The sequence below is a fragment of the Carcharhinus amblyrhynchos genome, chromosome 30 (genome assembly GCF_965287045.1).
Source record: "Carcharhinus amblyrhynchos chromosome 30, sCarAmb.v2.hapA, whole genome shotgun sequence".
NCBI classification, from domain to species: domain Eukaryota; kingdom Metazoa; phylum Chordata; class Chondrichthyes; order Carcharhiniformes; family Carcharhinidae; genus Carcharhinus; species Carcharhinus amblyrhynchos.
The window spans coordinates 22,829,376-22,854,972 of NC_137353.1; the positions used below are offsets into that span (position 1 = coordinate 22,829,376).

At 41.7% G+C, this 25,597-nt stretch overlaps 1 protein-coding gene across 2 annotated transcripts in view; it reads right to left on the bottom strand.

The window, feature by feature from the left end:
* ccdc30 (coiled-coil domain containing 30) overlaps positions 1–25,597 on the bottom strand; it is a 138,070-nt gene that overhangs the window by 106,450 nt on the left and 6,023 nt on the right. For both annotated transcript variants that reach the window (XM_080215260.1, XM_080215259.1), the window contains exons 2-6: positions 12,767–12,952; positions 11,306–11,426; positions 7,186–7,376; positions 6,352–6,441; positions 1,424–1,507 (exon numbers count right to left, since the gene is read on the bottom strand). In XM_080215260.1, the coding sequence (XP_080071386.1) occupies positions 1,424–1,507; positions 6,352–6,441; positions 7,186–7,376; positions 11,306–11,426; positions 12,767–12,952 (672 nt within the window). The remainder of the gene's footprint in view (positions 1–1,423; positions 1,508–6,351; positions 6,442–7,185; positions 7,377–11,305; positions 11,427–12,766; positions 12,953–25,597) is intronic.

Consider the following 25,597-nt stretch of genomic DNA (forward strand, 5'->3'; position numbering starts at 1 on the left):
TTGTTCGGTGCAGTTCTCCATCAATTCAATTTAATTAGAGGAAGTATGAATGGAGCCTTAGAATCGTAGGCATTTTTATTATTGCTCATATTGCATGAAGTAATAGAATCAAGACATTAATCCCATCCTCAATTATTCAGCACTGGTATCAGACTGGCACTCTTGGTCTGTTAGGGAATGAGGTGTAAGAGGGAGTTAAAAGGAAGTGAGTAGTTCCATACATGCAGATCTGGTCACTGCAAAAGACATGCTCGGGACCTGGTAAGTGAAGTGAGTACAGCTGGAGTTCCAGTATAGCCCACGTCTCAGACAGAGCAAGGCAGATTAAAGATCCACACAGTGTCCTATAAAACAGCATTGTTGCTCGGGGCACACATGCAGTTGTCGGTTGTGCAAATTTTTGGGCAAACACCAACAAGATCACAGTGGTTGCAAACAATAGTGGCCCTTTGCACCATTTTGATTTCATTCTTCCAGAACACCCAACTGTCCCATCTTCCTATTACAGCATCAAACTGCTTCTTAAATTTGGCTAGCGCCCTAGGCTCAAACACCTTTTCCAGCTATTCATTTAAGCAGTTGATCCTCCAATAGCCTGCACCTATATAGTACTTTCCATACCAAAAGATGTGTATCACAGTAGAACAACAGAAAAATTTAAGGGTGACCAAAAGCTTGGTCAGAGTTGGGTTTATGGAAAATAGTAAAGGAAGAGATTGAGGTTCTGAGATGAAGCGGGTTTGAAGGAGAAATTTACAAATGGGGTTTTTGTGGCTGACAGTAGAATCTCTGACAGTGGAGTCAGGGAGGGGGTTGCATTCAAACCTGGAGTCAGAGAAACAAAAAGAGTTAATAACAGGGGTGATGTGGCAGGGGAGCAGAAATCAAGTTGGTTAGAGAATGTTAGAGAAAGACACTGGTACAATCATTTTGAACATGGGACCAGAACCCAAATAAAGTCAGGAAAAACTGGGCAATGAGTGGCTAGAATTGTTCTGGGATAGGATATGGGCAGCAGAGTTTTAGATGAGCTTACTTAAAGAAGGTGGCAGATGGAATGTCAACATATGGAAAGACCTACATAAAAACAGCATTGGTACACAATATACAAACAGTTATTAATCTTTGCAGGAAGTTGTTGATTCAGGATGGCTGTCATAATTTCCTACAGTTTCTGCACCTCAAAAGTAATCTACCCTGAAATGGTTGGCAGCAAGATAAAGTGTGAAATGTCTGCAAATCATTCTTTTTTCTTTCAAACACTGGGAACTTTTAAGGGTGGGAGAGAAGGTTATTTGTGCGATAAGAATATTTTAGCCTGCAGCGGTCATTACGTGTGCCTTTTGCTACCTTGCTCTGTGCAGACATAGCCAGTACATTCTAGGTACAGTCTGGCTATGGGCGGAGAATAAGTGAGACATACGGCTATGTCTTTGGAGACGCTGTGCGTCTGCTGACGGACCCCAAACAGTTTCTTCCATGGACTCGCAGGTTGAGATAAAGGATCCTTTTGAAAGAATAAGGTAAAAGATTACAATTAAAAGTGAAAAATCAATGAAGTTAGAGATTGCAACTAATAATGATCAAACAGATACAGCATTAAAGATAAAAGTAAAGATATATTTGAAGTGTCAATTAGCTCTTATGCAGCGAATTGCTATCTTCTATAGGTTTTTAAGTTGTTGGTGCATACAAACATATGAAATAAGAGTCGGCCATTCAGCACCTCGAGCTTGCTCTGCCAGTCAATTAGATCATGGCTGATCTGATTGTAACTTCAATGACACAATCCCTCCTGCCTCTGATAACCTTTCACCCCTTGCTTATTAAGAATCTCTCTCGCTCTGCGATAAAAATGTTCAAAGACTCTGCAACCATAACCTCACCTCTTTTGAAAAGAGAATATTTCTCTTCTTCTAAGCCCTAAACGGGCAACACTTAATTCTTAAGCAGTGACCACCTCATCCTAGGTTCTCCCATCAGAAAAAACATCCTCTCCAAATCCACCCTTGTCAGGACCCCTCAGGTTTATAGGTTTCAATTAAGTCACCCATCTACTCTTTTGAATGCCAACGGATACAAGCTTAGTCTACCCAAGACAACACGCCCATTCCAAATATTAGTCTAGTACTTTTAGTCTGAACTGGTTCTAATGCTTTTATATCCTTCCTTAAATAAGGAAACCAACACTGTACATAGTTCTTCAGATGTGATCTCACCAATGCCCTATATAACTGAAACATAACCTCCCTACTTTTGCCAATTCTCTCACAATCAAAAATAATATTCTATTAAATTTCCTAATGACTTACTGTACCTGCATACTAACCTTTTGCAATTCATGCACTACGAATCCAGATCCTCTAGGTCTGTGCTCTGCAATCTCTCATCATTGAGATGCTTCCTTTTCATTCCTTCTGCCAAAATGGACAAATGCACATTTTCTAGGTGATGGTCCAATTTGCCAGATCTTTACTCACTGACTTAACCATCCCTTTGTAATCTCCTTATGTCATCTTCACCCTTTCCCACCTATTTTTATATCAGCAAATTTAGCAACCATACCTTATGATCCTTATATGTTTATATAAATTGCAAAAAGTTGAGGCTCAGCATTGATCCCTGTGACACACAGGTCATTACATTTTGCCAAGCAGAGAATGACCCATTTATGCCTACTCTGTTTCCTGTTAGCTAACCAATCTTTGATCCATGCTAATATGTTACCCAGTACACAATGAGTTTTTATTTTCTGTGATAACCTTTGGTGTGGCATCTTATCAAATGTCTTCTGGAAATCCTAGTGTGCCAGTATCCCTTTGTCCACAGCACATGTTATTTCCTCAGGCAACTAATAAATTGGTTAAACAAAATCATGTTGACCCTGTCTGATAACTTTGGGTATATCTATGTGCACTGCTATAACATTTTAAATAATAATAGCTTCTAACATTTTCTGTACGACAGCTACCTGACCTGTGGCTTACTGTTTTCTGTCTCCTTCCCTTTTTGATAAAGTAAGAAGTCTCACAACACCAAGTTAAAGTCCAACAGGAATCTCGAGCTTTCAGAGTGCTGCTCCCTCATCAGGTGAGTGAAGAGTTGGGTTCACAAGCATATATATATAGACACAGACTCAATTGCAAGATAATAGTTAACATGTGAGTCTTTACAGGTACAGACAATGCAAGTGGAGACAATTCTGATTAAAGAAGTTGTATTAGTTAATTTTTAATCTAGTGGAACTTTCTCGAATCCAGTGAATTTTGGAAAATTTTAAAAACAATGCGTACAAGTACCACTTCCCTGGTGACCAATTTTTCTAAAGTTCCTCACTTCCTTCCTATTCCTTATTTACAGTTATTTCTGGGGTGTTATTTGTATGTTCTATATTGAAGACCAAGGCAAAATACCAGCTCAATTCATCTGCTTTTGCCTTATTTTCCATTATTAATTACTCAGTGGCTGCACTGCTAGCAACGTGACCTTAAACTGATTTCTCTACCACTCTAATCTATATTTAGGTTTTCACTTGCAGGCTGAAGGGATAATTAAAAGGTAGTTCCTGAGACCCAAATACATGCTGCCTCTTTTGCTGCAGGAGCAGAATGGCCACCGCATGGTTCATGTGGCACAGTGGTTAGCACTGCTGCCTCACAGCGCCAGGGACCCGGGTTTAATTCCAGCCTGGGTCACTGTGTGGAGTTTGCTCGTTTTCCCCGTATCTGTGTGGGTTTCTTCCAGGTGCTCCGGTTTCCTCCCACAGTCCAAAGATGTGCAAGTTAGATTGACTGCTGTGCAAAACTGCCCCTTAGTGTCAGGGGGACTAGAAGGGTAAATACATGGGGTTACAGGCTTAGGGCCTCAGTGGGATTGTTGTAGTGCAGGCTCAACAGGCTGAACAGCCTCCTTCTGCACTGTATGGGTTCTATGATTCAGGCATCAAAAGTTAACAATCTCTTTATAGTTTAATGTGCCTTAAAGCTCATTTATTGAAACCATCAGCTGATTTTGCTACGCATTGTCTGGATTTTAACTCCAGCCTCTGTCCACAACTCTGCTAATTTTCATCCCCTTTTCTTTCCTGGAGTACTTGGATCATAGGCACGTTTTGAGTACTCAACCTGAAGGGCTGTTATTCATGAGCAATCCTAAACAGGTGAGGTTTAGACCTTGGCTTTCCCTCCCTCCTCCCTGTTGATTCCTTGGGCAGATGGAGATAGAAAGCAAAATGAGGATGTCCTTGCCTATACATTATTTTCCAGTCTCTGTCTATGTTCACCTACATTGTAAATGCATGTGAATGAACAAACATGGCTTCACGTTTCCCGCTATCTGCAAACTACAAATGTTGGACACTGAATCTGCCTACCAGGCCCCAGTACCTAATGCAGGTATCAACAGTGCAGCCCCCAAGGCAAAGCTGGATGCGGATCTGTGGATCAAATGTAGTGTGTCAAAGTTCATAGATGACAGTAAGAGAAGTGGCAAAGCAAAGTGTGCAGAGGACACTGAACATCTGCAAAGGGATACAGGTAGTTTGAGTGAGTGGGCCAGGGTCTAGCAGACGGAATACAATGTTGGTAAATGTGAGGTCATCCATTTTGGCAGAAATAACAGCAAAATGAACTATTATTGAAATGGCAAAAAATTGCAGCATGCTGTTGTGCAGAGAGACCTGAGTGTCTTTGTGCATGAATCACAAAAAGTTGGTTTGCAGGTGCAGCAGGTAATTAAAAAGGCAAATGGAATTTTGTCCTTCAGTGCTAGAGGGATGGAGTTCAAAAATAGGGAAGTTATGTTGCAGCTGTATAATGCGCTGGCAAGGCCACACCTGGAGTACTGTGTACAGTTTTAGTCTCCCTACTTGAGAAAGGATATACTAGCACTAGGGTGAGGGGTAGACTGGGACAGTACTCATTGGAATTGAGAATAACGAGGGGAGGATCTTACAGAAACATATAAAATTATGAAGGGAATAGATATGATAGAAGCAGGGAGGTTGTTTCCACTGGCGGTGAAACCAGAATCCGGGGTGGTGGGGGGACACATTGCCTCAAAATAAGGAGGAGCAGATTAGGCAGATTAGTACTGAGTAGAGGAGAAACTTTTTCACTCAAAGGGTTGTGAATCTGTGAAATGCCCTGCCCAGTGAAGGAGTTGAGGCTACCTCATTGAATGTTTTTAAGGCAAAGATAGATAGATTTTTGAACAGTAAAAGGTTATGGTGAATGGAGTCCATGAAAAGATCAGCCATGATCTTACTGAATGGTGGAGCAGGCTCGAGGGGTCAAATGGCCTACTCCTGCTCCTAGTTCTTATGTTCTTATCAAGCGCTCTCAGAGATATTCAAAATTTTTGAGCAGATTTTTTTTTTCTATTCACTGATCATCTCCTTTTCCTGCTGTGATGGCAAGATGTACCCCTGGACCTTTCTGGGCTCAGAAACAAAACTAGGGGATGTTTTCCCAGGTTGTCCCACACAGCAGCAATGTCAATCACGATGGTAAAGAGTTAAAAAGTCTAGACCTGACTGTCAACAAGAGGACATCAGTTGATAGGCATGCATGCACAAACTGTTAACCCGCTATACTGCTCCAACAATATACTTTCAGCCTAATTCTGGAAAAGTGTCTCGACAGCAGGAGTGTGAACATTTTCCATTGGATACACTAACCATACTGCCACACATGAGCAAGATTGACAAATTAGTGTCAACTAATGTCGAGTTTCAGTCCTATGATCACTAGTGAGTTGATGGTCAGGAATTTAATGGGAGCAGCAGTGGAGGTGACAATGAATTGAGGGGACCAAAAGAGAAAATGATGGAAAATCTCAGTAGGTCTGACAGCAGCTGTAAGGAGAGGAAAGAGCTGACATTTCACGTCAGCTTTAACAAAGGGTCACCTGGACTCAAAAGGTCAGCTCTTTCCTCTCCTTACAGATACTGCCAGACCTGCTGACATTTTCCAGTGTTTTCCCTTTTGGTTTCAGATTCCAGCAATCGTAATTATTTGCTTTTATTATGAATTCAGGGAATTTTATTATGTGGGCCAAAACTACAGGAGGTTTAAAGCTGCACTGTTGTAACCAGAAGGGCATATGAGCAGACTATCATCCCATTAGTTTGGGCTGGATTAGAACCAAAGTCTTCAAAATCAAACAGCAGTCAGTGCCCAAAGCACTACACTACCCAATTTCCTAAAACAATGTTTCTACTTGAATCTAATGATTAAAGGTTTTATTTCTTTCAGTCAAAAACATCTTAACCCCATGAAAGAAAACTGGGGGAAAGTATAACTCTCACATGACTGTGAGACACCCAGTGTGTCTCGTGAAGCATTAGTTTACCTTTGCCATGGTTTCTTTCGTGCGTTGCATGGACTCCCGCTGCTGTTTCAGTTCCTCTTCCAGGGTTTGCCGCATCTGGTCCAATTCCACCTGTCAGGGAGACAAAATGTTCATGATGCATGACTTGGTGAGACAAAAACAAGCACTGAGACAATCAATCTGGCCTTATTACAACCCCCTGTACAGTCAGTGAATATAGCTTCAGCATTATTCACCCCCTCAACTGGTCAATAAACGTGAATTCATTATAGACACTTGTTGCTGCACAGTTAGCATTTTGCCATTACCTATCCCATTCAGCAGATCATACAGTAAAATACCCAAAGAAAATTCAATAGCTCTATAAAAATAGCAGCTACAGGAATATAGCACAAGTACATGAAGTGTGCATACTTGCAGTTCATCAATTGAATTCAACGCTTTTCACTTCCATTATTCATGGAGAGGGAGGAGGTTTTTCTGGCGGATAATGATGATTCTACTGTGTTATTTTGCATAATTTTTCTCCTGACCCATCTTCAACAATAATAAGCAAGCAGTAAAGCCAAAAAGCAATGCATGAAATGGGATTAAATGGTGGAAAAAGCTGTCAGTATATGGAGCTGGAGTACACAATGCACAAAGGCAGATTTTTCTTTCAATGTTTCCTACTTTGTATTCACACTGTCTTTGTTGTTTACAATAGTGACTGGAGGAAAATACACCCTCTGGGCACCAAGCACTTAGCAAAAAATTACACATTTTGTAAAACTGTTCAAAATAAGTACTTTTGAATGAAACCGAGTTATTAAGTCACTTATGGCACGTCAGGGAGGTATTGTAACAGTTCCTTACCTGCAAGTGTGTCTCATGAATGCTCCCTGTGACACTTTGTGAATCCACATTTCTCTCAGCCAATTCCAGCTTTTCCAGCAGTGTTGCTCGCTCTACGAGAAGGTAGGCTACCTGCTCACTTGGACCACTGTGTGCGATCTCTGCTAATCCTTCCTGATCCAACATCTCTTCCACTTCCTTCATCTGTGTCTCTGTACATCCATCAGTCCAAAGTACTAGGGTTAGTTGTGAAATCTAATGAAGCTTTTGTTTTAAACTCATGATATGCTCCTTCCAATAAAGGCATCTACACTTCTTTACCAACCAATTTAGAACATACAAGGGAGGTACTCTGCTCAGCAGCCTTCTAGTTAACACCACTAGAGTCAGCCTTGGCTGAATGACGGATTGGAGCGCAATCTTAACTGGCAGTTCAGTGTGGCATTGAGGAAGTGCTGCACAGTCAAAGTTATCACCTTTCAAGTAGATGCTCTCTCAGTTAATTGTAAAACATCTCATAGCACAATTTGAGAGACTCAGGTTCGATTCTCGACTTGGATCACTATCTGTGAGAAGTCTGCACATTCTCCCTGTGTCTGCTTGGGTTTCCTCCGAGTATTCCAGTTTCTTCCAACAGTCTGAAAAGATGTGATTAGGTGCACTGGCCATGTTAAATTCTCCCCCAGTGTACCCGAACAGGCACCGGAATGTGGTGACTATGGGATTTTCTCAATAACTACATTGCAGTGTTAACATAAGAATACTTGCGGCATTAATAATAAATAAACTGAAGAGCAGGGGAATTCTCCAGGGTGTTCTTGGCAATAGTTATCTTTCAACCATCACCACTAAAAACAGATGAATTGATAAATCATTACACTGCTGTTTGTGGGACTGTGCTGTGAGTAAACTGATTACTGTATTTGTCCATATTGCAACAATGATTACTGCTTCAAAATTATTTGGTTAGCTGTGAAGCATTCTGAGACATCCTCAGTATGTGAAAGGTGCTATGCAAATGCAAGTTATTTCCTTCTATTCTTTAGCAATCTACCTATAGGCATGTTGAAAACGTCCTGCTCAATTTTTCTCTCACCCATTCAGGGATATTTGACTTTCACTCACTTGGTGTTTCCTTGCTGAGCACTAACAAGACTGGGAGCCAGAGAGGGAAAAATAACAGAGCTGCTATTCCACAATTTCACCCTGTAACTCAGTGGATCTCCAGCATACTGCCCAATCAAACCAGCCAGAGGCAAAACTTTAATAAATAGGGTTAGAAAAATGGGCATAAACTGAGGTCCCTGTCTATCTATTCAGGTGCATGTTATGCGGTAATGGATAGATGGTACGGCTAGTATTCTGGAAGAATGGGCTAAATAGCCGTTATCATCTAAACCTAACCTATGAAAATGGAAACCATTGATGCTAGAAAACTGAAATTAAAAAGGAAAATGTTAAAAATATGAAGCTTGAAAGTATAATGACAGAATAGTACTTCCAATAGAAAAGAATACTGATCAGACTCCCAATGTGAATCTTAATCTGCCTTTTCTCATTCTAATATTGTTGGATCTGCTATGTGTTTCTACCATTTTCTCCCTTTTTTTTCCCCAAAGTACAATTTTTGATAGCCAATGCGGTATTAAATTTAATGCACAATACCAATAACTGTGGTTTTAAATACAATATCAGTATAAGGCTGCAGCTGGCAACATAACTATATATTACAATCCCCTGACTGTAAATCACATTCTAATCACTAGGTGGAATTCTATGTGCGCACACATCTATAAAACTATGCTGTATTTTATTGTTAAAGTGCATTCTACAGGCATTTTAGTAAATGTCCAGAAATCCATCAAAACTCCTAAACACCTTTTCAATCTGGCTGCTTATCGTATTGGAGTTGAACTCTGTTCAATATAGTGATTGAGTGTTGGGAGATGCATCAAAGAAACAAAAGAACAAAGAACAATGAACAGTACAGCATAGGAACAGGCCCGTCGGCCCTCCAAGCCTGCGCCGGTCATGCGCCCAACTAGACCATTCGTTTGTATCCCTTTATTCCCAGTCTGTTCATGTGGCTAAGTCTTAAATGATCCCAGTGTGTCCTATAGCCTTTGGATTTAAAGAACGTCTTTTTTGTGCTTTTCACAAGCTAAGGACGTCTTAAAGTGCTTTACACCTAACTGAATGCTTTTTGCTTCTCCAAGCGAAGTCACTGTGGTAACATAGGAAATGCAGCAGCTAATTTGAACACAGCTGCATCTGCAAACAGTGTGACAGCAACTGGATCTTTTTTTAAAATTTTACTGACATTGGTTGAAGGATAAATATTGGCGAGAATACTGGAGAGGAATTGCCTGCCTTTGTTCGAAAGAGGGCTAAGGGATTGTTTACATTCACCTGAGAGAGCAGTCGCTGTTTCATGCTTCATCCAAGAGTGCAACTTTCCCTCGGTCTCCCTCAATACTGCACAGAAACGTCCGTTTATATTTTATACTGACATCATTACTGTGGTACCAGCCACCTTCTGATTTGGAGACAAGAGTGCTAACAACTGAGCCACCGTTACACACTTAAATCAGGCACCTTACAGCAATGTTATTCTCTCAATTTGGATCAATGATCCAAAATGACTTCATATCAATGCAAAGTAATAACTGCAGCCCATTTTTTTTGGCATTATGATATTACTGCAAATTGAAACACTTTGATTAACTCAAGATTGAAAACATTCTATTACAATATTAGTGTAAGCGGTTGCAGTCATTCAGTTGCATGATATGAGCAAACATGCACACGCTGGGTTATAGCAGTACTGAATTCAACTGCTGTACTAGATTGTATCATTTTCCATTTGATGATATGCAAATGGAATAGCAAAAATAATCTTTAACAAAAAATTCATTCACTATATGAACATCTGGAATATATTCAAAACCATTCATTTGCATCCACTATCAACTTTTTCCACTAAAAATTGCCAAGTCCAGATTTAATAGTGGATATTTAGTGATTTAAATATGTCACACCACATTTACAGCCCACAGTGCAAATGGTGCAGCAATTACACTGTGGAATCTTACATGGGCAGTTTTCATTCTGAACATGGATATTCATGGTAGAAATATATAAAAAGGCAAAATGGGTTTGAATTATATCCACATGCCCAAATATGGTTATCTCCTATCCTCTGAGCCCTTTTTATCTTGATGTGGAGATGCCAGCATTGGACTGGGTGGGCACAGTAAGGAGTCTCACAACACCAGGTTAATTTGGTATCACGAGCTTTCGGAGCGCTTCTCCTTCATCTGTTGTGAGACTTCTTACTTTTTATCTTTAAGCCAATACTCAGTCTTGACTCTGAATTTGCAATGCCATAAAAAATTAACTAAATATTTAAAATTTTCTTGCATCAATTATGAAACCAAAAAGTTGAAGGTTTAGTGCCAATAAGCTTTAGAGTACAGATGACCATCTTCACGAAGAGACACAATGGTTGGATTTCCCATTCCAATGATTACCACAGCACTGTGAGGGGTCACTAAGTGGAGGCCATCTTTACAAGGGTTATACTGGACTTTCTCTCTCTCGTTCCAGTTTCTTATTTAGACCTCTCTTGTTTAAAAAGGTCATCTGTCCTCAGTTTGCCTATGGCTTGGGAAGACTTAAGAGTAGATGGGGTTGGAATGTAATTTGAGTCTGTTCAATCCGTAAAAAAAAACCTTCAGTCAGGAACTATAACAGACCTCAGCAACTGAGAAAGAAAATACAAATTGTTATCCAATGACCTATGGTGAAAAGTGGGCAAGTGTGTGGAGATCACATTTTCAGATATGAATCCACCCCATGGGTCAAGCAGTCTGCTGTGATTTACTGTCTACACACTTGTATGAAGGACGGACATTTGAGAGCAAGACACCAAAGGTCTACCAGTGGCTGCAAAATGATTCTCCAGTAACAGCCAATCAGGACAAGATGGTAATGAAATTGAGAGCATATTTTTATTCAGATGGTCACATATTCAGTGTGTGAATATGTGAAGCAGAGAAAAACAAATCCATCTCACATCAGTTTTGGGTGGGGAGGGAGGGAGGATGTAATACAAACAAAGTTGAAAGGTCAGTGTGCTGACCTTGCTCCAACTTCAGCCTCTGTAGTTCCATCTTTAGCAGCTCATTCTCCCGTTCATATTCAGCCGTCATTGCTTCCCGCTCCTCTGACAGATTCCGGATGTGATCCACGTAATTCTCCACCTGCAGAAAAAACACTATTCCCATGTCACTCCATGGTTGAGTGGGTTATGTTTCAACGGTGGGGCAGGGGAAGGGCAGTTGTAAAGGGTGATAGAAGGCTTCTCTGAACCGTGACGCTGCTATGCCGTGAGGGGGGAGGGTTCAGGTCATCCCAACAGCACTTGCATTTGATTTTATATCCATGGCAACTTCAGCCTTTTCAAGCTATACTCATGTTTCAATATAATTTTACTTAACTTCAAAGATGGCTTTCATTGGGCAGATCATGATATTGTTTACAAATCTTACAAAAGACATTAAAGGAGTTTATTTCACTATGTCGCACAGCAGGGGGTTGATGAAGAGGATTAAGAATGCACATTGGCAACCATGAGAAAGGATTAGCAAGAGACGAAAGTTTGTTTTTGAGAGAAGACAGTCCTTTTCTTTAGTGTGGCTCCCCTAAGTGACTGAGTTACAATACCACGGGGCAGCAGGACCAAGCAATCAAGGCTACCAGAACGGCTGAGTTCACCAATTTTGAATTTGTGAATGCAACTAGGGCAACATTTCCAATGCCATTTTGGCCTCACTTACCACAAGGGACAAAGATGGCAATCTAGTTTGTATCCTATGACATACAGCACATATTTGGATGTCAGACGAAGACAGGATAGGTCGCAGCCTTTTGGACCACTGACATGCTAACATTTATCGCACAGGCCTGGTTGTGACGAATGGTCAACGGGGTGAGACATTACCTGCAAATCTGTACTCAAGGAAGAATCTATAATTTCAGCAGGGGAGGGAATACTGCAGGGTAAAAAAATGTCACTGAAGCAGGATCTCATAAATTAGTCTAAAGGGGAAGCTAAAAAAAAAATCCACATTCCCAAGCCACTTCTAAACTTGCTCTCTCTGCAAAAATGAATGCCAATTCAAAGAACTGATATACAAACCCCATATGACTGGTATGTTCATTTATATTCCACAGATAAATTATGTGTGAGCTACCGTGCAGCAAAAGAATTCTTAATAACTGATAAGATAAGGACTCAGTTAATTTTCCTGTTAGACCTAATACTGGAAGAGAGGAGATTAAGATGGTATATAGATAACATCTAACAAGGGAATGAGAGAGATCAGTCAGCGGTCTCTGGGGAGGAATAAATGAGACAAGCTAGCCCACGCAGATTTGAAAACTAGCTGTGGAAAAAATTATTCATGCATATCTGTAATCTGGCCAAAGTTTCAGGCTGTAAATACGGTGGTTAAAAGGCAGCCAGTCACATACAAACAAGATTTCATTTTTTAAATCTCACAAGACATCAAAAATGCATCACTTTGAGGACAGATCTCACCTCCCTCATCTCGGAGGCCTGCTGCTGTCGCATCCCTTCCAGATCCTTCATGGTGGCTTGCAGTGTGCCCTCAGCCCGCTGGTATATACGCCAGAGGTGACAGAGGTGCTCATCTGCAGTGCAAGCTTCTGTGTCCAATCCATCTTCCTGCAGTTTGTTCAGTATATCTTCTAACTCCACCTTCTCCTGAAGAGAAAAGAAATTGCAGGAATCAGAAATAGTGTGCTGAACAGGGTGGAGAGGGACGCTACGTATTAAGAAGTCAGAGTCACAGAGTACTGACAATTTCAGAAATGTAACTTATACAAAAGCAATTCCAACAAAAATTGTACTACAGCCATTACATAGAACTATAGCAAACGTACAGTGCAGAAACACGCCATTCAGTGTCTGCACTGGCCATAAAAGGGAAACAAAACAAAAACTAGCTGCTTATTTAATCCCACGTTCCCAAATTTGTTCAGATTTTCTGCGCATTAGATTTTATGGGTTCTTTTAAGTTATTGCTTTTGTTTTTGGCACTGTCTCTTATTCCCACCTCCTGCAGCACCTTTCACTATTTATTTTCTGGCTGAGATTGTTATCCAGACAGGTCTTGGCCACAACAGGGAGCTTCCAAATTCAATAACAGTTTACAAAGTTACAAAAAAAAGTGGTCAATACTGTGAAACATTTCCAAATATCACAAATAATCAAAAGAACATTGTATGGGCTGTCAGCTAGTTTCATTATACAGAGCTGTCTTTCAGGACTCAGTTATGATGCCCTCATGAGACATTCAAATGCCTATCGGAGTATCAAAAAGTATTCTGCATTGTCTGAATTTGGACCACAAGCTTCTCAGCCTCCAATTCAACTCCCCTTCTAGCTACTTGATCTATTACCACTGCCATTTTCTTTCGCCAACACAGTAACATCCTCTGATGCCTCCTCCTTATTTTTAATCATCTGGGGAATTCAGTTATGCAGTGATTTCTAACCAGCCTCCCTTTTTTTAATCTGCAAAACTACAACTTAAACAAAATGCCAATACCATGCTGTCATCTGTTCAAAACCTCACACCCCTCTCAATGGCTGCCAGCCAGCTTCTCTGGCTCTCTGTGCTCTGACAAATTAGAGCTTTAAGATTCTCATCCTTGCCTCAAATCCCCTTCCAGTCTTGCCCACTCTACATCACCATCTCTTCCAGCTACAGTTCCTTGTCCATAACATCGGGGGTTAGATATTCTCACTACATCAGTGCTGACCTTCGAACTCCATCAGCAATCACTGTTCTCTGAAACTGGCTCCATCAATACGGGTTCACCTTATCATCTTCCACTAGCTTTCAAAACTCTCTTGCATTCACTCCTCTGTCCAACCCCCCTCAAGAAGTGGAGATGCCAGCGTTGGACTGGGATAAACTCAGTAAGAAGTCTCACAACACCAGGTTAAAGTCCAAAAGGTTTATTTGGTAGCAAAAGCCACGAGCTTTTGGAGCGCTTGCTGCTCCTTCTTCAAGTGAGTGGGAGTTCTGTTCACAAGCAGGTGGTCAGGAAGGCGAATGGGATGCTGGCCTTCATAGCGAGGGGGATTGAATATAAAAGTAGGGAGGTCTTGCTGCAGCTGTATAGGGCATTGGTGAGGCCGCAGCTGGAGTACTGTGTGCAGTTTTGGGCGCCGCACCTGCGCAAAGATATTTTGGCCTTGGAGGGAGTGCAGAGGAGGTTTACTAGGCTGATACCGGAGTTGAGGGGCTTGAGCTATGAGGAGAGGCTGAATAAACTAGGCTTGTACTCGTTAGAGTTTAGAAGAATGAGGGGAGATCTCATTGAGACGTATAAGATGATGAATGGGATGGATAGGATAGAGGTGGAGATACTCTTCCTGCTCAAAAAAGACACTAGGACTAGGGGGCACAGCCTCAAGATAAAGGGGGGGGGGGGGTTTAGAACGGAGTTGAGGAGGAACTTCTTCACTCAAAGGGTGGTGAATCTCTGGAATTCTCTGCCCGTTGAAGTGGTGGAGGCTGCCTCGCTAAATATTTTTAAGATGCGGGTTGGTGGGTTTTTGATAAGAGAGGGGATTAAGGGTTATGGGGAGGGGGCGGGAAGGTGGAACTGAGCCACGACAGATCAGCCATGATCTTATTGAATGGCGGGGCAGGCTCGAAGGGCTGGATGGCCTACTCCTGCTCCTATTTCTTATGTTCTTATGTTCTTATATAAAGACACAAACTCAATTTACAAAATAATGGTTGGAATGCAAGTCTTTACAGGTAAAGAAGTCTCAAAGATACAGACAATGTAAGTGGAGAGAGCGTTACGCACAGGTTAGAGGTGTGTATTGTCTCCAGACAGGACAGTTAGAGAGATTTTGCAAGCCCAGGCAAGTCGTGGGGGTTACAGATAGTGTGACATGAACCCAAGATCCCAGATAAGGCCATCCTCATGTGTACGGAACGTGGTTATCAGTCTCTGCTCAGGTATGATGCTACGACAGCGGTTAAATAAACACTGCTCAACGATCGCCAGGCAAGAGTGTTCTCTTCCTGTTGGGAAACACTTCAGCGGTCACGGGCATTTGGCCTCTGATCTTCAGATAAGCGTTCTCCAAGGCTCCACGATACACGACAGCGCAGAGTTGCTGAGCAGAGACTGACGGCCAAGATCCACACACGAGGACGGCCTCAACCAGGATCTTGGGTTCATGTCACACTATCTACAACCCCCATGACTTGCCTGGGCTTGCAAAATCCCACTAACTGTCCTATCTGGAGACAATATACATCTCTTTAACCTGTGCTTAACACCCTCTCCACTCACATTGTCTGTACCTTTGAGACTTGATTGCCTGTAAAGACTCGCATTCCAACCATTATTTTGTAAATTGAGTTTGTGTCTTTATATGCCCTGTTTGTGAACAGAACTCCCACTTACCTGACGAAGGAGCAGCAAGCGCTCCAAAAGCCAGTGGCTTTTGCCTCAAAGCAGGATAAAGCAATTTTGAATCATTCATCTCACAAGTCTTTCACACCCATTGGACAGATTCCATTGCTGACAGGGAAGTCTTTTAAATAAAAGAACTTCAGTGAGGAACTGAATAGCATGATAGCTTCCATATAGCTCCCTCCAACTTTAGGGCAGCTTCACAGTTCTGATTCTTCTCCCTCCCCACCCCACCAGAAAACAAAGAAGCTGTCCCAAAGTCAGCAGCAGCAACTGTTACAACTGCTACTCACACCAACTGTCACCAGAACACTCTTGGCTCAAAATCTGGTAAAGAAATAGTAAGTGAGATCCCAAGTATGTTAGAACCAATTTGATGTTGTGGGGGGTGGCGACTTGAGGTTACTCTAGAAGGACGAGATATGCTCGGCTAGACAAGCTCTGTCAACCATAATTATCTTGTGAACAGAGTGTGGAATCAAGGCTGGAGTTCTGTTTAGTGTGAACAGGCTGCATGGGGTGAAATTGCCAGGAGTGTGTAATGGGCTCATAGTGAACCAGTTACCTGTTTCACTCTGAAAATGAGTTTTTCTCTGTTGGCCTCAATCTTGTCCTTTTGGTTGACTTACCTAGAATGCCAATCTATCTTGGTGCTTTTATCAGTCTTTTGAGGTATTGAAGTAATGTAATAAGGCTGTGTTGCATAGTTAATATTGAAAATCTATCGTCATGAGAAACAGCAATCGGCAGAAACTTCAGACTTGCTGATTAAGAAAACAGATATAATTGTGAACCATTCAATCTTTGTCCTGTGGCCTCTTAAAAGTTGTATTACACAAAAACAGCTGAGGGCTCCAACTCTTCTTACTGACAGAGAAAACCCAAGTTGTTCAATCGGTCCACTTTGTTGCTCAGGAATCATTTGATCTTTCTACCCTGTGAGATTACCAAGAAAACAGAATCCAAATACACCCCCTGTATGAAATAATTATACTGACTAATATCAAGCACTCAGACAGGAGGAAGTCTTCTACTGAATGGAAAAGATCTTTTGCAGTTTAAGTAATCTCCACAACCACAGGACGTTCCAAAGAACACTTGAAGTGTAATCACTTATAGCGAAACCGATGTTAAATCTGGTCGACCACAAAACTGCCCAAATGTCTTTGGACGTGGGAATGGACAGGGCAAGATCCCTTTCTCAGTGACTAAGTTTTTAAAAAACATTGACTGTCAGTGAAACTGTTAGTTGCCGAGAGTGGGAACTGAAAACAGAGCAGTAACCCGAGGAGCAGAGGGCACAGGAAAGAAAAGGCTGTTATTCCAATCACAAGTTCTGTCTGTTTCACCCTGGACATATGCAAATTCTTCCTTTCATTCTTTGAATTCAGGTGATTTGCTTGCTACGCTGATTTTCCATTGGCTCCAGGTGGTGCTGTCTTTTTCTCCCTTCTTTGTGCTAATTGATCTGCAAAAGGTTGACCAGCAACGCACTTCATTTTACGTACGAAAAGAATGAACAAGTTATAATGTAATGAACAGACCCGAAGATGTGAAGGCTTTCTTTTGAAACTCTCAGGTTAACTTCCCTTGAAATTGGAAGACCCATTGAACACAATCTATTGGGAAACCAATAAACAAGACAAGCCTGCATTCAGTACTCAAGTTAGTCATTACTCCAGCTCCTCCAAACATGGGTTCCCTCCCACCTGCCCACTAACATCTATGATTGATGAAGCAGCAAGGGCAGTAGAGAGGGAATCTGTGATTGGAGCAGCTATTTTGGACATCCAGCTGCACTGAATGATTTGTGATGACATCATCTGGAAGGTTAAGAAGAAGAAACAACAGAAAATGAAAGAACAGAAGAGAGTCTCTGCTGGTAATGAGGTCAGAGTAGGCCAGAGGGAGCTGTCACTCAGCCTTGTGACAAGCTTGACCCAGCTATCATCGGCATTCCCAGAATGAGCTACTCCCAGGTAATTCGAACCTCATTCCTAGTGATACAGGGTTATCTTGAGCAAGAGCCATGTCATTGTGTCTGGGGAGGGAACATAGGCAGCAACAAGTGAATGGAACAATCCTTCATCCTCCTCCCCTCTACACCTCTCCAACAATAAATAATGTGAGGGTCAGCATAGACAGTCTTTTTTTTCCATACAGGTAGTTGAAATATATAAAACAAAATTTGAAATATTTTCTTGTAATCTAGGCTGCAGGTATTGAATCTTTCCCCCACTCAAATGTACTATGTACATTTGGTGCAATGTGCAGAAGATGTTAATGAGGACTAATGCCTTAAAATAAAATTTGTATTCTCTGGTTTGTCTAATTGTCACACTGGCATCACTAAAAACACACAAATAAAATACCACTGCATTATATAGTTACTGCTCTTAATACTATGACTCATGCTGCATAAGTATCAGATATTTGCTACCAGATGCAACCAATGGGTGCTATTACTTTTTTTAGGCTTTTCTTGATTGTTTGGAGGACAAGGTGGCACAGGCTTTGCTGCCTCAAAGCACCGGGGACCCGGGTTCAATTCTGGCCTTGCATGAGTGTGTGGAGTTTGTACATTCTCCTTGTGTAGGTTTGCTCCGAGTGCTCTGGTTTCCTCCCAAAGGTGTGCAGGTTAGGTGGATTGGTCATGCTAAGTTGCTCCTTTGTGTCTCAAGATGTGTAAGTTAAATGCATTAACAGGGTAAATACTTGGGGTTGCGGGGATAAAGGGCAGGGGAAGATGCTCCGAAGAGTTGGTGCAGACTCATTGTGCCAAATGGCCCCCTTCTGCACTGTAGAGATTCTATGATTCCAGATTGATGATTCTTGACAGGAGAAAAAAAGAACCTATATGATTGAAGGGGAGGATTAAAATTGTGGGGAGGAAGGGCCCAGAGACAGGAGGAGCACCACGGCCCACGATTTTTCGCCTCAGCTCTGTCTCCCAACCAGGACTATGGGTGTAGCTAGACCACATGGACTGTACTTCAAAAAGGCAGCTCATCACCATTTTCTCAGGGGCAATTAGAAATGGGCAAGAAAAGCTGGCCTTGCCAGCAATGCTCCTATCCCATGGATGAATAGTTTTCTTTCAAAAAATCAAGCAGCCTCTGCAGGCAAGTACATGCATGTTGTTGTAAGCTGAGGGCAGACTCAAGCTCAGCGAAATATCCTACTGAACCACACTGTCTTCAGAAAGGCCACCTGTACCAGAGTGCAACATGCCAAGCAAGGGCAAACTTGAAGACTCAGATAGTACACCAACTTCCATTATATAAGGAAGCTTGTTTCTCCTACCTGGTTTGATCTATACGCAACCCCAGTCTTGTACCACATTGCCCTCCAAAAACACAGAAGCATAGAATTTAGGAGCAGGAAAAGGTCATTCAGCCTGTTGAGCCCTTTCTGCCATTTGGCAAGATCGTAGTTGATCTGGTTATATTCACAGCTCCACTTTATTTTCTGTCCTTCCCCATATCTATCAAAAATCTATCAAACTTTGTCTTGAATAAATTCAATGACCCAGCTTCCACTACTTTCTGAGGAAGAGAGTTCCAATATGGACGACCCTTTGCGGGAAAAGAAATTCGCCTCATTTCCGTCTTAAACAGTAGACCCCTTTCATAAAATGTTTCGCTGGTTCTAGTTTCTCTCTCCCAAGAATGGAAACATCCATCCAGTATCTACCCTGTAAGATCCTGAAGGGATGTGATATGTTTTAATGAGATCACCTTTCACTCTCCTAAACCGCAATGGGTTTACGTCCAACCTTTTCAATCTTTTTCATAAGATAAGCTCCTCATTCCTGCTAATGCAATTAAAGCATTTTTCAAATAAGGAGACCAAAGCTGTACACAATTTTTCAGATGAGGTTTCATCAAGGCCCTGAACAGCTGAAGAAAAACTTCCCTACTTTTATATCCCATTCCCCTTGTAACAAAAGGCAACATTCCATTTGCCTTCCTAATTACTTGCTATATCTGCATACTAATCTTCTGCGATTTGATACGATGCTTGGATAGACCCCAGGATGTTGGGAGATGTCCCACAAGGGACCAGTAATGCTTTTATTTAAAGCAGTTACAGGTTGAGGTTAAGGGCACCTGCTTTTGGAATAAAGCCACAAGATTCCAGGGCTTTTGAACAAACAAAAAATCACAACTTACTATACAGGTTTAGATAGATAGGGCAGCTAGACATGGGCAATAAGTGTTGGCCAGCCAGTGATGCCCATGTCCCATGATTGAATGAAAAAAAAATAGAATCGTATACTCTTAACATAGAGTCAGTGTGAGGCACATGTGAATTAATAGGCAAACTGAGGTCAAACACACCACACTAATGGCAGATGCGATTAATGGATTTTTTAAGAACATGCCCAGACAGCTGCACAATTTTGTTAAAGCTGTCTCTTTTTTGTAGAATTCCTAGTTTTCACCTTCAACGAATAGTCTCTGAATTCCCTCCAAACAACCATTCTGATTCAGATTGCCTTAATGACATTTCCCTTTCAGGTTATCTTCTCAGGACTTCTCGTGGGCCTGGATTGCCTAGAGTCACAACACCTTTTCTGCAGCCCAGAACCTCTTTGCTCTGCTTCTGAATACACCCAGTCACATAGGATTTTTTGAGCCCCCCCTTGGTAGCACCAAGCTATCAATGGTTCCCCACGCTCCTTTTGAGCCCCATTCCCTCTGAATTACCAAATGACTCCCAGGGCTTCATTAAGCCCACATCAGACCTCCTCAGCAGCAGCACATTCGTGAACTTGTCTGGGACTTCTACATGTGCCCTTCTTAGTGACACTTGCAGGGTGCCTCCCTAAAGCTGGCTGTCTCAAACTGATTCTTTGACTGACTAAAACTGATTGACGCTTGAGCGATCTGAGGAACCTATCAACACACACAGCAGATCCCACCCTTGCTACTACACTGGAGCCATTGTAACAGCATTCAAACATCTTATCTCTTATATGTTACAATGTCCATAGATTGCAGATTTACATATCACACACAGATATAATGAATTGAATTCATGACAGATTCATATACCAGGACACCTCGATCCCTTTGTACCACCAAGTTCTGCAATCTCTCTCCATTTAAATAACATACGGCCTGTTATTGCTGCCAAAGTGGACAAGTTCACATTTTCCCACGTTACACTCCATCTTTCAATTTTTTTTGCCCAAAGGTGCAGAGCAGGTGTGGAATAAAATATGGGGCATGGCAGTATCAAAACAGCTTGCATTTTTATAGTTCTTGCTACCTCAGTTGCAAAGACAAGGGAATAGGACTGATCGCCATATCCTCATTGAAATGATCAATAAACAAGGCTTTACTGATGTTGCCATCTCCCTCAGAGCAAATTTTAAAAAGCAGAACAACTTTAAGAACCCAATTTTCTAAATTCTCCCCACTTCAACATCCTTCGATATCAAGTTTAACAAGTAGCAAAGTATGTGAAGCACACAACCATGTAATAAATTAAAGCATTACAGTAATCCAGTAACATTATACAGGAAAAACAACACTGTCTGTGCCAGTGGGGTGCCATAATAATAGCAGGAGGCATGGTACATTTGTAATATATACACCAGGTGGTCACTGTCTGTGGTTTAGCTAAGAAAGAAACTATTAAACACTCAAATATTAGTTGAACACTGCAGCATTATTCAGCCCAGTGCATTCCTGCTAAGCAGCAACATAATAGGTCAAACATTCCATTCAATCCATTACTTTGAAGATGCTAATCAAATTCACAAATGACAATTGTGTGACCATGGTGCATGATCACCCTTTTGTTCGCGACGACTCAGCAGGTAGCATTCTTGTGCATTCTAGTCCTTTTCCAGACAATTGAGTACCAAATTTAGGTTGACATTCCAAGGCAGTGCTGAAAGAGTGCTGCACTATTGAAGATGCTGCCTTTAAACTAAAGCCCCGTCATTTCTCTCAGGTGGACATAAAAGAACCAATGGCATAATTCAAAAGAAAAGTAGGAGAACGTGCAGGAGGGAGGCGTTGGTGTAGTGGAAATGTCACCAGATTAGTAATTCAGAAACCTGAACTAATGCTCTGGGAACATGACTTCAAATCCCATCACTGGTGGAACTTAAATTCAATTTATACATCTGGAAATACGGCCGTTCATTTGCTATTGCTGGGTCACAATCCTGGGACGCCCTCATTCACAGCACTGTGGTGTACCTACCCCCACTTCTTGCCTTCAGACAACCACACAACCTCAAACAGACCATTGTTCGCAGCAAACTACCCAGTCTTCAGGAGAACAGTGACCACAACACCACACAACCTTGCCACAGCAACCTCTGCAAGACATGCCGGATCATCGACACGGATACCATCATCACACGTGAGAATACCATCCACCAGGTACACGGTAAATACTCTTGCAACTCGGCCAACGTTGTCTACCTGATACGTTGCAAGAAAGGATGTCCCGAAGCATGGTACATTGGGGAGACCATGCAGACGCTACGACAACGGACGAATGAACATCGCTCGACAATCACCAGGCAAGACTGTTCCCTTCCTGTTGGTGAACACTTCAGTGGTCACGGGCATTCAGCCTCTGACCTTCGGGTAAGCGTTCTCCAAGGCGGCCTTCACGATACACGACAGCGCAGAGTCGCTGAGCAGAGACTGATAGCCAAGTTCCACACACACGAGGACGGTCTCAACAGGGACCTTGGGTTCATGTCGCACTATCTGTAACCCCCGTGACTCGCCTGGGTTTGCAAAACCTCACTCACTGTGCTGTCTGGAGATAATACACATCTCTTTAACCTGTCATCACTGCTCCTTCCACACACATTGTCGGCCACTTTAGGACTTGAACAGCAGGTTAGGTGTAAAGATTCGCATTCTAATCAGTAATCTCTAAACTGTCTGTGCTTTATATGCTCTGTCCGAGGCCAGAACTCTCCATTCACCTGACGAAGAGGGAGTCCCCTCGAAAGCTTGTGAGTTTACTATCAAATAAATTGGTTGGACTAAAACCTGGTGTTGTCAGACTTTTTACTGTGTGTATCTACACTACACAGACAGAAGCGCTTCAAAAAGGCAGCTCACAACACAACTCTGACAAAGGGCCATCTGGACTTGAAACCTCAGCTCTTTTCTCTCCTTACAGATGCTGCCAGACTTGAGATTTTCCAGTATTTTCTCTTTTGAGCTCACGATCACCTTCTCAAGGGCAATTAGGGATGAGCAAAATTGCTGCCTAGCCAACGATGACCACCTCCAATGAAAGAGTTTTTAAAATCCTCACTAATATGCTGGCCAATGTTTATCCCTTAACCATCATTACAAAATCATGTTAACAGAGTCCTGCTGGGCATAACTCGATAGCCACATTCCTACATTACAACAATGACTACACTTTTAAAGATGTTAATTGGCATACATTGGGAATTGCTGAGGTTGTGAATGGCACTACATAAATGCAAATTGTTATTTCTTTTCTCTCATCCTCTACAACTTTCCTGCTTCCCTGGCACAGTCAACTACACCATCCTGCACCAAAATGTCTCCTCTATTGTTCAGCTCAAATGAGTCTGCCCTCACCAGAGTAACTCAAGCCATGACTTTTAGCTCTGCCTCACAACATTAGCTGAGTTTCCCAAAAAGAAAAATCACTCTGCAGCTCCTTCTACTCTCTCTTCTACAGATGATTCTACCAAAGGCAGTATGAAGATATAGAATCTGATTTCTGACATTGAGACTGACAACAAACAACTCAACCCCATCGCTTAGCTCTACACTGCGCTATTGTAGATAAGCAATAACATTATTCAACTTAGCATCTGCAAAACTAAAGCCATTCAGTTCAGGTCACTGCCAAAAGTCCACATGTAACCCAAATCTCCACAGCTACTTGCACTTACTGAACACATTGTTGCACAACTTTATTTGCCTCCAAACTAAACCAAGCTCCCCATCTCTAACTATCGCCATGGTTGTCCATTTCCATCTTCATAGCACTGTTCACCTCCATCCTCAATTTACCTCCAAGAAACACAGGAGCCCTCATGTACATTTTAGCCACCTCCAGGGTCAACTTTTCAAACCATCTCTTCATCATCCAGCACAAACTATTACCAGAATCTACTGGGGATAACTTAGCAGCCACATTCCGACATTGCAACAGTGACTACATTTTTAAAGGGGCAATTGGATGTAACACACATTGGGATGTCCCGAGGTTGTGAACAGTATTACATAAACGCAAAACTCTAATCCCACTTCCCTAAAACCCCTGTCCCAGTCTATCTCCCAATAACTCTCAGCCCTGATCTATCAAATTAAAATCCTGATCCTTAGTCATAAATCCTTCAGCAGTTTCACTTTTCCTCACTCTGCAACTTGCAGCTCTACATGTTAAGATAACCATTTCGTTCTTTGAGCTCTCGTCCTCTTTGCATCAATGTTTCCTCCCAAAATCTGCCTGTCTGATTTCTTCACTTCCATCATTAAAAATTTTAAATTTTAACCATCTTCCTCCAAGATATTAGTCTATACAGATAACGATGACTTGTACTTAACGATTCTACAAGCTTACATAAATCAATCCCTTCCATCTACGGGAAAACATTTCAAACATTGATTGGACATTTCTTTTTATGTGAACAGAGTAAATGTCCAACGCTTGCAAAAGACGATTACTTCAATCATCAAACTGAAAGTTTCAAGGACAGAATCTGAAATGATCGAGATTCCTCTATAGCAGATTTTAATAACATATTTAACTACATGAGAATGATGCCCAGTCCAGTAAAACACAACATAATACTTACAGAAACTGTGTGTAACATTGCCATGTCCCAATGCAACTCCAGCCCTGCTGCGATGCCTTGGTCATTCCACAATGACAACTTCTGACCGTATGGTACAGTAAATAAAACACAAAACACCCATTTGGATATAGTGTGTTGTCATGGAACAGCTCCATTTTATCCACACTGGAGTGCTGGGGGTGCTCGGGCTAGTAGCAACATGCACTTCTGCATTATTGAAACCAGAGCCCTATACTTTTACAATAATGAAATGAAATTGCTAGTTAGCGCAGTACAGAAGCCAGGATTGGTGCAGCATAAGACATTCCTGAACAAAGAGATTTAGAAGCTGCCAGTGAAGCAGTAGAATTATCTCCCTCAGGGTTATCCTGCAGCTCAAACTGCTGGTCAGGAGGGTAACGGGATAAACTAAAACATGAAAGTAAAGATCTAAAAGATGGAAAAGGGTGACAAAGAAAGAAATATTCCTTAATCCCAGTTGTCAGTGGAATATTGTTGATTATTGCACTCATGGTTCCATGGTTAGTCCTTTAGAACAGTTCAATATATTCCTCAACATTCAGCTATACGAATCACTGCCCTGGCTTGCTGGAATGCATTTATTCACACTAAAGTGAAAGTTTATTAGTCACAAGTAAGGCTTACATTCACACTGCAATGAAGTTACTATGAAATTCCCCTAAGCGCCACACTCTGCTGCCTGTTTTATGCACCTAACCTCAGAGACAAGACAATCAACTTTGGTAACAGAACTTCTGGCACATTAACAAACCATCTCCACAGCACACCACTACCTAAAAATGTGCAATATTTAATTACTTGCACATCTTAGGAGGTTAGACAGCCAGAAGTGCAGTCACAAAAGAGTAGAAAGTCATTTAACAAGACAGCACTCAATAAAAGTAAAAGGTATGCGTCAATTTGCTAGCATTCTGTGCAACAAAAGTGCAAGACTGGCATGTTAAAACATGCGTTAACATCTTTCTGTGATATAAAACACATTTGCAGAACACCCAAGCAGAAGACTGAATGAACACTCTCTTCACAGGGAAAGAGATCAGATTCCAAAATCCTCTGTAA